Below are 12173 nucleotides of genomic sequence, written 5' to 3'. Positions count from 1 at the left end.
CCTTTTTTTTTTTCCTTTGGGTCACACCCGGCAATGCACAGGAGTTACTCCTGGTTCATGCACTCAGGAATTACTCCTGGCGATGCTCAGGGAACCATAAGGGATGCTGGGAATCGAACCCCGGTCAGCTGCGTGCAAGGCAAACCCCTACCTGTTGTGCTATCGCTTCAGTCCCACTTTGTCTTTTTTTTTTTTGCCTTTTGGGTCACACCCAGCGATGCACAGGGGTCACTCCTGACTCTGCACTCAGGAATTACTTCTGGCAGTGCTGGGGGACCATATGGGATGCTGGGAATTGGACCCGTGTTGGCTGCATGCAAGGCAAACACCCTACCCCACTGTACTATCGCTCCAGCCCGTAAGGGCGGTATTATTCTTTTGTTTAATAGACCATGCTCCAGGGATCACTCCTACCCGGCCCAGGGGACCAGAAATGGTGCCTTAGATAAAAATGTCTGCAAGCCTTCCTTGCCGCACTCTCCCTCCTGGCCTCCAGAGATCTATTTTTTTCCCCCCGACGGTTTCTTTGCTTTCTTCAGACTTGTTTAATTATTTTTATTTATTTTTTTTAAATTTTTTTTTTGCGGAGCGGGGAGCCATTCCTGGTCAGGGATCAGTTCCAACACTTGGGACCAGATGTGGTGCCAGGGATTTGAACCACGGTCTTGGATACACTGTTGCATACATGTTAAGTGCATTTCCCTCCTGTGCGGTCTCTCCAGTTCAATTAGCACTGTAGCACTGTCCTCCCTGTTGTTCACTGATTTGCTCGAGCTGGCACCAGTAACATCTCACAACAAATTGTGAGACTTCTTGTTACTGTTTTTGGCATATTGAATACATCACGGGTAGCTTGTCAGGCTTTGCCATGTGAGCAAGATACTCTCAGTAGCTTGCTGGGCTCTCCGAGAGGGGCGGAGGAATCGAACCTGGGTCGGCCGCGTACAAGGCCAACGCCCTACCCACTGTGCTATCGCTCCAGTCCAATTAAAAAATTTTTTTCACCGTACCTGGGATAGAATCCAGGACCTCACACGCCAGCTCCTTGGCTCCTTCCTTCAAATCTTTTTTTTCTTTTCCTTTTATTTATGGGCACACCTAGCAGTGCTCAGGGCTTGTTCCTGGCTCTCTGCTCAGGAATCACTCTTTTTTTTTTTTTTCCTTTCCATTTTGGATCATACCTGGCAGAGCTCAGGGACTGTTCCTGGCTGGGCACTCAGGAGTTCCTCGTGCTGGTGCTTGGGGGACCCTATGGGATGCCGGGAACCTGCCGTACTATTGCTCCAACCCTCTGCCTTTGGATTTTCTTGAGACTCTGTATCTTCCGGACACTCTCGGAAACGCCTGGGGCAGAAGGCCACGTGCTGGGAGCCCCGTCTGAGCCGCTGGGGAGTGGCAGCTCGCCTTGTCCACACCCCTCACGCCCTGCTCCCCCACCTCTGTAGGGATCGAGGCGGGACCCGTGGTCCTCAAGCACCCAGCCTCGGTCTCTGAGATCCAGCCCCAGACGCAGGTCATGCTACGCTGCCACGTGGATGGCCATCCTCGGTAAGGAGCGGCCAGGGCGGGCAGGGGCCGGAGCAGGCTCTGCACAGGTTGAGACGTTTCTCCTGACCCCAGATGGTCCCAATCCAGGGACATCATCCTACAACCTCCCCTGAGGCTACCCCATGCCAGCCCCAGGGGTCCTGGGTTGGGGTGCCATAGCCTCTGAGCAAGTCTAGAATACCTTCTTGGTTCTGACCCCCAGACGGTCACTGTCACTGTCTTCTCGTTGTTCATCGATTTTGCTCGAGCGGGCCCAGTAACATCTCCATCGTGAGACTTGTTGTTACTGTGTTTGGCATATCGAATACGTCACGGGGAGCTTGCCAGGCTTTGCCGTGTGGGCGAGATACTCTCGGTAGCTTTCCAGGCTCTCCGAGAGGGGTGGAGGAATCGAACTCGGGTTGGCCGCTTGCAAGGCAAACGCCCTACCCTCTGTGCTATCGCTCCAGCCCGCCTCCGGACGGTGCCTAGCCCTTCTCCCTCCCGGTCTCCACTACCGCTGTGTAAAACGCAGGCGGCCGGCCGCCCCGGCGCGCCCCCTTCTTCTGCCCCTTTCCCCCTGACTTCTGTCTGTCCCCCCATCTTGCTGCTGGCCTCTGATTGTTCCCCACATCTTGCTGCTGCCACCCCCTCCCCCCGCGACCCTGCAGGCCCACCTACCAGTGGTTCCGCGACGGGGTGCCCATCTCGGATGGGCAGAGCAACCACACGGTCAGCAGCAGGGAGCGGAACCTGACCCTGCGGCCGGCCGGGCCCGAGCACAGCGGCGTCTACGCGTGCTGCGCCCACAACGCCTTCGGCCAGGCCTGCAGCACGGAGAACTTCACCCTGACCGTGGCAGGTGAGCCGGGGCGGGCAGCAGGAGACGCGAGGCGGTTGTGGGGGGGGCTGGGCGGGTGGCCCCTGGCAGCTCTGGTGTCCCTCCTGCCGCTCGCCCCGCAGATGAGAGCTTTGCCAGGGTGGTCCTGGCGCCGCAGGATGTGGTGGTGGCACGGAACGAGGAGGCCATGTTCCACTGTCAGTTCTCCGCCCAGCCCGCCCCCAGCCTGCAGTGGGTCTTCGAGGACGAGACTCCCATCGGGAACCGCAGTCGGTAAGGCTTGAGGGGACCGGAGGGGGGCCGCTCTGGCGAGCTGGGACCCCCCTGCACTGAGGGCCGGCTGCAGGCCTGGGTCTGTATGCGCGCTGCCACATGCAGCCAGTAGGTGGCAGTAGAATGTCTTGCCTTTCGGGTCCCCCTCAGAGGAAGGACTTTTTTCCACTTATCCCAAAGGGGACCACACACCGTGAGTGAGTGGTGGCTCCGCTCACCCCAACGCATCCAGGCATGGAGGGATACAGGGGACCTGCTTAGGAAGGCTCCAGGTCGCAAGATTCACACACACTCTCTCTCTTTCTCTTTCTCTCTCTCTCTCTGTCTCTCTCTCTCTCTCTCTTCCAGAAGGTGCTGGGAGGAGCCAGCCCTTCTTTCAAGGACCTCACAAGACCACCCATCCTTGTGGGTGCCCTAGGTTGGGGGGATCAGACTCCCCTCCTCCCCCCACTGCAGCCCTGAGGACCACCTCGCCAGTTTCTCTGCTGACTGCTAAGGGGGGGGCTCCTGTGTCCTCCCCTGCACTTGGGACTGGTCCATCTCTTATGGGTACCTCGCTGGGTCTCACACCAGCACGGCGACCTCCCCCACACCCCTGGCCACCCATCCCCGCTGACCTCACCCCCCTCGCTCTCTCCACACTCCAGCCCCCCGCACCTGCGCAGAGCCACCGTGTTCGCCAACGGCTCCCTGCTGCTCACCCAGGTCCGACCGCGCAATGCCGGCGTCTACCGCTGCGTGGGCCAGGGGCTGAGGGGCCCGCCCGTTGTGCTGGAGGCCACACTGCACCTGGCAGGTGGGTCCTGGGCCTGGCGGGGGAAGACGAAGCGGGTGGGGGGGGGACACAGGACCAGCGGGGGGGGGGGGCGGGCTTGCTGCCACAAAGGGTCACAGGCTCCCCCTGAGCGAGCCTTGAGCACCCTGAGACGTGCTGAGTGGGGCCCCGTTTCCCTTCTGCCCACGCCCCCCCGCAGAGATCGACGACCTTTCCCCCTTCGAGCCTCGGGTCTTCACGGCTGGCATCGAGGAGCGTGTGGCCTGCTCGCCCCCCCGCGGTCTGCCAGAGCCGCAGGTGTGGTGGGAGCACGCGGGGGCCCGGCTGCCCGCCCACGGCAGAGTCTACCAGCAGGGCCACGAGCTGGTGTTCGCCAGCACCGTCGAGAGCGACACCGGGGTCTACACCTGCCACGCCGCCAACCTGGCTGGCCAGCGGCGACAGGATGTGAATGTCACCGTGGCCAGTGAGTGTTTCCCAAGGGGGTGGCCCCAGGAAGTCCTGGGAGCCGGGTGTGAGGGTACGGAGACTCCCCCCGCTCAGGTCTGCGGGCTGGGGGATGGGGGGCTGCAGGGGGTGCTGGAGGGAGGTGGGCACCAATGGGCATCTGGAGACGGGTCCTGCTCCGAGCTCTGGGCCTGTGGCCACCCTGGGAACCCACTTCCCCTTGCTAAGGCTCTGTCTCTTTGTCCAGTGATGGCTTAATAAGTCCCTTCATCCACACTAGGGAGTCAGAAAGAGGAATTCTATTCTTTACTTCTAGTAAAGAGGTAAAGTCAAGATGTTTCTTGGGGCTGGAGCGATAGTCTGGAAGGTAAGGCGCTCGCTCGGTCCCCGCATCTCATGTGGTCCCCTGAGCACTACCAGGAGTGACTCATGAATGCAGAGCCAGGAGTAAACCCTGAGCGCCGCCCGGTGTGACCCAAAAACAAGGCAAAAAAAGATGTTTGTCTCTCTGCTTTGGGAAGGTGATGGTGGACAGTTTAGAGGCGGTGATTTTGTTTGTAATACCTGGAAGATTTCTCCCACTATGGGGCCAGAGCGATCCTCACAGGGAGGGGTTAGGTGCTTGCCTTCTTGGGGCAGGTTTGATCCCTGGCACTTAGATGCCCCAATAGCACTGCCAGGAGTCACTCCTGAGCGCAGAGCCAGGTGTAGTCCCTGAGCATCCCGCACTCAGACAACACGCACACAAGGACTGTATTCTTTGACTTTTTTTTTTTTTTGCTTTTTGGGTCACACCTGGCAATGCACAGGGGTTCCTCCTGGCTCTGCACTCAGGAGTTACTCCTGGCGGTGCTCAGGGGACCATATGGGATGCTGGGAATCAAACCCGGGTCGGCCGCGTGCAAGGCAAACGCCCTACCTGCTGTACTATCTCTCCAGCCCATCTTTGACTATATTTTGATTTGGTAAATGTACTACTCGAGCGGGCCCAGTAACGTCTCCATTGGAGACTTTGTTGTTACTGTGTCTGGCATATCGAATACTCTCGGTAGCTTGCCGGGCTCTCCGAGAGGGGCGGAGGAATCGAACTCGGGTCGGCCATGTTGGCTGTGTGCAAGGCAAACGCCCTACCACTGTGCTATCGCTCCAGCCCGGGGAAGCAGACGGCTCGGCATGCAGAGGAGACTCACTGCAGTGCAGAGATCAGTTTGCTTGATCTTTTTTCTTCTTCTTCCCTTTTTGTTTTTCCCCGGTGTGTGAGGGGCACACCTGGCAGTGCTCCGGGGCTCCTCCTGACTCCGCACTAGGGAATCTCTCCTGGCAGTGCTCGGGGGCAAATACCTTAACCCTTCTTCTGTCTTTTGGGCCAAAATTTCTTGAGGTTGATGATACAGTTTCATAAAATGTATTTTTCATACGTTTAAAACATTTTGGCTCTCTTCCTGTAACAGTTGTCTATTTTAAGGATTTTATTATTAGATAAAAAAAGTAGACATGCATTGCACAAAAACAGTAATAAAAACACATGAAGAAGCAATTTAGGGGCCAGCGAGTACGGCAGGCTATGTTGCATGTGGCCGTCTTGGGTTTCATCCTCGGAACTGCATATGGTCTCGGAGCCCTGCCACAGTGATCCCTGAGCACAGAAACAGGAGGAGGCTCTCAGCACAGCCGTGTGTGGCCCAGGAACATAAATTGGAAAAAGGAAGAAAAACATTTAGAACTATGTCTTATACCACTACATTGTCATAATTTATTCTCTTTTAAGGGTGTGTGTGTATGGTGTGGGGTATTGGTGGGGGTGTGGAGTGGGGGGTTGTGGTGGGGGGAGTCTGAGGGGTGTGTGATGTGTATGGGGGTGTGATGTGGAGGATGTGATGTGTAGGGTGGGGAGGGTCTGTGGGGTATGTGTGTGGGTGTGTGCGGTGTGTGTGTCAAGTGTGTGGTTTGTGTGGGGTGTGTAGGGGGGCCTGTGGTGTGGGGGGAGTGTCGGGTGTGTTTGAGGTTTAGAGTGTGGGGTATGGGGGTGTGTGGTGTGTGTATGGGGTGTTTGTGATCTGTGTGTGGTGGGTGTGTGGGAGGTATGGGGTGTATGGTGTGTGTGTGTGGTGTGTGTGGGGTTTGGAGTGTGTGGGGTATGGGGGTATGTGGTGTGTGTTTAGGGTGCTTGTGGGGGGTGTGTGGGTGTGTGGGGGGGGTGTTGCATGTAGAGGCCACAGACATAGACATTTATAGGTTGAATTTCATGGCTTCCCAAATCCCACACCCAGATGTCTCTCTAATCACCAGAAGGACGGATTTGAAGTGCTTAGGTCAGGAGTGGGACCAGATACGGAATCTTACATCAGAAACGGAGCAGGGATCCCTGGAAAGTGGCAGGAGAAAACACATGCGCGTACACACACACACACACACACACACACACACACACACGAAAAAAAGAAAAGAAAGCGGAGCACTCCCTCCCTCCTGTCAGTCTAGAGCGGACAGTGCATCCTGCATAGTCGTGCAAAGGTCCTTGAGTGTGTCTTTGCCCTGCCACTGTGTAGGGGGCATGGTGTAGCCCCAGGACGCAGCCCCCTGCCGCCCTGGCTGTGCTCCTTGAGCTCCTTGATCTTAGATCTGGGGCCCCCAGAACTGGAAGAGGCCATAAGGCCCTTGCCTGGCTTATGGCTCGAACCCCAGCAAACTCCCCCTGCTATAGCCTCTGCCCACGCACCCCAATTCTATTTTGAGGGCCCGAGAGGTTGTAGAGGGGTGTTGCATCTCTGCAGGAGCCCAGCACCGCCAGGGGGCGCCCTGAGCCAGGAACAGCCTGAGCACCAACCCCGACGTGGCCCCAAAACGGAAAAACTATTTGCCTAAAGTGAAAAAAATGACAGTCTTGCTTTCTTTTTCTTTTCTTTTTCTTCTTGGTTTTGGGGCCACCCCCAGTGATGTTCAGAGCTTGCTCCTGGCTCTGCACTCCCGGATCACCCCCGGGTCATGCTCAGGGTTCCATATGGGATGCCGGGGGTTCAAACCCGGGCCAGCCGCATGCCAGGCAGACGCCGTCCCGCTGCCCTGTCCTTCCGGCCTCGCAACAGAGACTTCTTGAGGCTGGTTCCTTGGCACGGCTGCCAGGCTGACCGGCCGTCCTTGTCCCCTCCTAGCTGTGCCCACTTGGCTGAGGAGGCCTCAGGACAGCCAGCTGGAGGAGGGCAAGCCGGGGTACCTGCACTGTCTGACGGAGGCCACCCCCAAGCCCACCGTCGTGTGGTACCGCAACCAGATGCTTATCTCCGAGGTGAGTAGGGCCGTCCACGCGCACGGGGTACCCCTCCCGGTCCCCCCCCCACCTCCCTCAGGCGCGGGCCCAAGGCTGAGCCAGGGTCCACTCCCGTGCTGCAGGACTCGCGGTTTGAGGTCTCCAGGAACGGCACGTTGCGCATCAACAGCGTGGAGGTTTACGACGGCACCTGGTACCGCTGTGTGAGCAGCACCCTGGCTGGCAGCATCGAGGCCCAGGCACGGGTGCAAGTCCTGGGTGAGCGTTCGCAAAGGGGAGCCTCGGGGGTGGGGCCTGGGCCCGCTCCTCCTCCCTCTCAGCTGACTCCATGTCCGTCCCCCCCACTCCCGCCTTCTTCCCCGGCGGAAACAGAAAAGCTCAAGTTCACGCCGCCGCCCCGACCGCAGCAGTGCATGGAGTTCGACAAGGAGGCTACGGTGGCCTGCTCTGCCACCGGCCGTGAGAAGCCCACTATAAAGTGGGTTCGGGCAGGTGGGTACCCCGAGGGCAGGGCTGAGGGGCGGGCAGGATGGGCCCCGGACTGCAGGGAACTCTGGGGACGATGAGAAAATGTCCTCTGACCTGTGGTCCAGTGGGAGGCCGAATCCCAGGCACCAGAGGGTGGTTGATAGCGGTAGGACAGCCAGGGTTGGGGAGGAGGGATGCCGTGCTCCCCGGAGCCCTCCTCCCTCCAGCCCAGAACTGGGCTTGGGCACTGGATGAAAAGGGGAGGAGAAAGCGCCTTCGCCCCGGCATCTCTGTGTCTCTGGCCTCTTTCTCTGCACATCTTTTATTTATTTGAGGGCCCCAGATGCTGGCGGAGCTCGAGAGCTACTCCTCGCTCAGTGCTCCCGGGCCAGGCAGAACCGGGTAGAACCCAGGCCTCATGGATGCAAAGCTTACACTCAGGGTTTTGTACTGTCTCTGGACCTTTTGGGTCTGTTTGGTTTTTTTCTATTATTTGTGGCCGGTGGGGGTGTGTGTGTGTGGGGGGGGGGGCTTTTTGGATCACGCCCGGCAGGGGTCACTCTTGGCTCTGCACTCAGCAGTCACTCCTGGCAGTGCTTGGATCATATGGGATGCCCGGGATCAAACCCAGGTTGGCCGGGTACAAGGCAAACAGACGCCTCCCCTGCCCTGCCCTCCTGGATCTATTCGCCTTGCTAGGGCGACTTGATGGTGTATGTTCTCACACAAGTAAGTCATACTTAACTAGAACCAAGGGAGCAGGGGCTGGAGACGCAGTACAGCACAGAGGGCAGCAGTCTGGGTTCAAATCGCAGCATCCCTTATGGTCCTCCAGGCCTCACCAGGAGAAATTTCTGAGCTCCAGAGCCAGGAGAAAACCTCGAGCATCGCTGCGTGTAGCTCAAAAATTGGGGCTATAAAGGAAGCAGGGGTGGGGGCTGGCGTGATAGCACAGCAGGTAGGGAATTTGCCTTGCACGCGGCTGACCCAGGTTCAATTCCCAGCATCCCATAGGGTCCCCCGATCACCGCCAGGAGTGATTCCTGAGTGCAGAGCCAGGAGTAACCCCTGAGCACGACCAGGTGTGGCATTTAAAAAAAAAAGGGGGGGGCTGGAGACATAGCACAGCGGGTAGGGCGTTTGGCACGCAGCCGACCCAGGTTCAATTCCCAGCTTCCCATGTGGTCCCCTGAGCACCACCAGGAGTGATTCCTGAGTACAGAGCCAGGAGTCACCCCTGAGCATCGCCGGGTGTGACCCAAAAAGCAAAAACAAAAAAAAACAAGCAGGTAGTGTATTTTATTTTTCTGTTTTTTGGGCCACACCCTGTGGTGCTCAGGGCTTACTCCTGGCTCAATGCTCAGGGATCGCTCCTGGCAGTGCTCAAGGGTTCATATGTGGTGCTGGGAATCAAACTATGGTTGGCCACATGCAAGGCAAACACTCCCCAGCCAACTGAACTATCTCTCCAGCCCCTCATTTTAATCCTTTTTTAACTTAAAAGGAGCTTTAAAATTCTTACGCATTTCCCAGTGATTTCATACATAGACATAGGTTAAAATAATTCTAGTATCTCGATGTTTGTGTGTACTGTAAGATACAGAAATAGTCCCTAACGATTGCTGCTCTGCACTGTAACTGGTTCCCACCCTGCCTCACCCCTTTTCTCCTCTCCTTCTTTCCCCTTTTTATTGCTGCCATAAACATCTTTAAGCCAGAGGTTTTTTTTTTTTATGGATTTGGGTTTATTTCCTTTGGGAAAGATTCCCAGAATGGAATTATTATGTATAAAAGGGCATGCACATTTTTACAGCCCCTGAAGAAGACTGCCAGATTGTTTTTTTGTTTTTTAAAGAGCTGGACCAATTTTTATTTTCTGTGGACGCAGTGAGAGAGACGGTACATATTGAAGAGAAAGTCGTTCTCCCCACTGGAATTACCTGGGGGAACTTTCTGTGGGGGTGGTCTTGGAGGGTAGGGGAATGGGCAAAGACCAGGACAGGGTTCTGGAAGGAAGGAGGAGCGGGCAGTGGGTTAACATAAGGCCAAGACAAGGCACTGTCAGAACCCCAGTTTGGCAGAAATAGAACATTCTAGAAGGTTCTAGAAAGAGGAGACGGAAAACTGATTAATGGGGACTTCTGTGCCTGGCTGAGGAGTGTGGACTGGGTCCGTGTATTGCCAGCCGCTTGGCCGTGGCCCCTGACCGCCCTCTGTGGCCCCTGCAGATGGGAGCAGCCTCCCGGAGTGGGTGACAGACAACGCCGGGACCCTGCACTTCGCCAAGGTGACCCGGGAGGACGCCGGCAACTACACTTGCATCGCTTCCAACGGACTGCAAGGCCAGATCCGCGCCCACGTCCAACTCACCGTGGCAGGTGCCACATGGCCGGGCCCCGGGTGGAGCTGGTGGGTGCCGTGGCGGCAGCCCGACCCGCCGGCCCGGCGCTCACCGCCCCTCTCGCTCTTCCCATCCAGTCTTCATCACCTTCAAGGTGAAGCCGGAGCGCACGACCGTGTACCAGGGCCACACAGCCCTGCTGCGCTGCGAGGCCCAGGGGGACCCCACGCCCCTCATCCAGTGGAAGGGCAAGGACCGCATCCTGGACCCCACCAAGCTGGGACCCAGGTAGGGCCGCTGGCTCCCCACGTGCGCCCCTGCCCTGGGGCCGGCCGGATGGACAGTCGGGCAGCTCAGGGGCTCTCTCTCGTGGCAGGATGCACATCTTCCAGAACGGCTCCCTGGTGATCCATGACGTGGCCCCAGAGGACACCGGCCCCTACACGTGCATCGCAGGCAACAGCTGCAACATCGAACACACGGAGGCGTCCCTCTACGTCGTGGGTACGAACTTGGAGGGGCGGGGGCGTGGTCCTTACTCAGCACTAGGCACCAAAGGCACGTAGACCCCTGGGCCACGGGGGGCGGGTTGCAGCGCTGGCCTCCCTCAACTACAGACACAACCCTGGCTGCGAGGTCGGTGTGTGCCCCGGTGCACGCTTCCTCCCTGCTCTCTTGGCAAGGAGGGTGTATGCACGTGCCCACCCTGCTCCCCCCGCCCCCGCCCCTGCGTCCTTCCTCCCGGGCATCATTTCCAGGGTAGGAGTTAGGGATTTGCTCCCGGGCTGACAACCCTTTGCCTTGAGTCCCAGCGGCAATGACTGTCAGGGAAAAGACCTCAGGGAGTAGGCCCGGGTGAGAGTTCAAAGGTACTGAGCACCTGCACTGGGTGTTGTTGCTCTGGTGTTCCCGTGACCCCTGGCTCCAGCAGCAACCTGGTACCAGCCTGAGCACTGACCTTTCGGCCCAGCACAGCCACATCAGGTGTCTCTGGAAGTGGCCCCGGCTCCCAGTGTGAGCACTGCCTGAGGGTCTCGTACACAAAGACCCCCCCTCCCCCAGGGCCCTGAGAGACAGTGGAAGGGTGGCATGTGGCCGGCCCTGGTTTCATCCCTGGCACTGCACAGTTAAGGAGTATCCCCAGGAATGATCCCTGAGAGCACCACCAGATATGCCCCCCCCCACCAAATAAAAAAAGACCACCAGCATGTAGCATTTGGATGCAGCCCCTGCCTGATGCCCACCCCTGCTTCTGCTCCGAGCACTTCACATGGGAGATTCTCAGTCTCCAGTTCAGCAGCAAATTGTTTTTGGTTTGTTTTTGGGCTGCACCCAGCAATGCTCAGAGCTTACTCCTGGCTGGGCGCTCAGGATCCCCCCTGATGGGGTGCTGGCGACCATCGTGGTGCTGGTGATGGAGCCTGGGTGAGCCGCAGTCCGGGCGAGCGGGTCTCCCAGCCCTGTCTCGGGTTCCCGGTCCCCAGGCGCTGTTCTGCAGGGCCTGGCTGGCTGCGGTCACATGACTAGTCACATGAGCGGTGCTGCGGCCGTGGCTCAGCGTCGGTGGCCCGGGGTCCCAGCCCCACGCGTGCCGCAAGACACCAGGCCTTGGCTCTGGCCAGTCCCGAGGAGGCCGGGTCGGCCGTGCTTCTCCGGGCCGGTCCCCGCTCACGCCTGCCCGTGTGTCTTGCAGACAAGCCCCTGCGGGAGGAGTCGGAGGGCTCGGGCAGCCCGCCCCCCTACAAGATGATCCAGACCATCGGGCTGTCGGTGGGCGCGGCCGTGGCCTACATCATCGCGGTGCTGGGCCTCATGTTCTACTGCAAGAAGCGCTGCAGGGCCAAGCGGCTGCAGAAGCAGCCCGAGGGGGAGGAGCCTGAGATGGAGTGCCTCAACGGTGAGGGGCCCCGGGCGCCCCCAGCCTGGCCTCGTGGGGGGAGGGGGGTGCTGCTGGCGTCTCAGCTGCCCGCCCAGCAGGACCTCCGTGGAGCCTCCTGAACGCCCCCCCACCCCCCGCCGGCCCCTGACCGTGGCCAGTTAGCCTGTTAGCCTGTGGGAGTCACCGACCCTCTGCCAGCCCCTCCGAGGGGCCATCGGGGGGTTTCCCTGTCCCCTCCTCTGACAGGTCCAGGGGGCTCTGCTGGACCTTCTCTCCTGCTGCCCCGCTGTTGGGCAGGGTCTGCTCGTGAAGCCTCTCTGGACTTGGCAAGAGGCGTGAGTGGGAAGGCAGAGG

General features: G+C 58.8%; 2 protein-coding genes across 2 annotated transcripts in view; one reads left to right on the top strand and one right to left on the bottom strand.

Annotated features, from left to right (window-relative positions):
• DLK2 (delta like non-canonical Notch ligand 2) overlaps positions 1-12173 on the bottom strand; it is a 442344-nt gene that overhangs the window by 38483 nt on the left and 391688 nt on the right. The window lies entirely within an intron of this gene.
• Positions 1-12173, top strand: part of PTK7 (protein tyrosine kinase 7 (inactive)) — a 71690-nt gene that overhangs the window by 42749 nt on the left and 16768 nt on the right. The window contains exons 3-14 of the mRNA XM_056126334.1: positions 1446-1548; positions 2199-2389; positions 2491-2641; positions 3289-3437; positions 3616-3882; positions 7016-7149; positions 7254-7389; positions 7504-7623; positions 9828-9977; positions 10078-10228; positions 10317-10444; positions 11634-11837. Of these exons, the coding sequence (XP_055982309.1) occupies positions 1446-1548; positions 2199-2389; positions 2491-2641; positions 3289-3437; positions 3616-3882; positions 7016-7149; positions 7254-7389; positions 7504-7623; positions 9828-9977; positions 10078-10228; positions 10317-10444; positions 11634-11837 (1884 nt within the window). The remainder of the gene's footprint in view (positions 1-1445; positions 1549-2198; positions 2390-2490; positions 2642-3288; positions 3438-3615; positions 3883-7015; positions 7150-7253; positions 7390-7503; positions 7624-9827; positions 9978-10077; positions 10229-10316; positions 10445-11633; positions 11838-12173) is intronic.

The sequence above is a fragment of the Sorex fumeus genome, unplaced genomic scaffold, assembly GCF_029834395.1.
Source record: "Sorex fumeus unplaced genomic scaffold, SorFum_2.1 ptg000061l, whole genome shotgun sequence".
Lineage (NCBI taxonomy): Eukaryota > Metazoa > Chordata > Mammalia > Eulipotyphla > Soricidae > Sorex > Sorex fumeus.
This window is presented reverse-complemented; position numbering and strand designations above follow the sequence as displayed.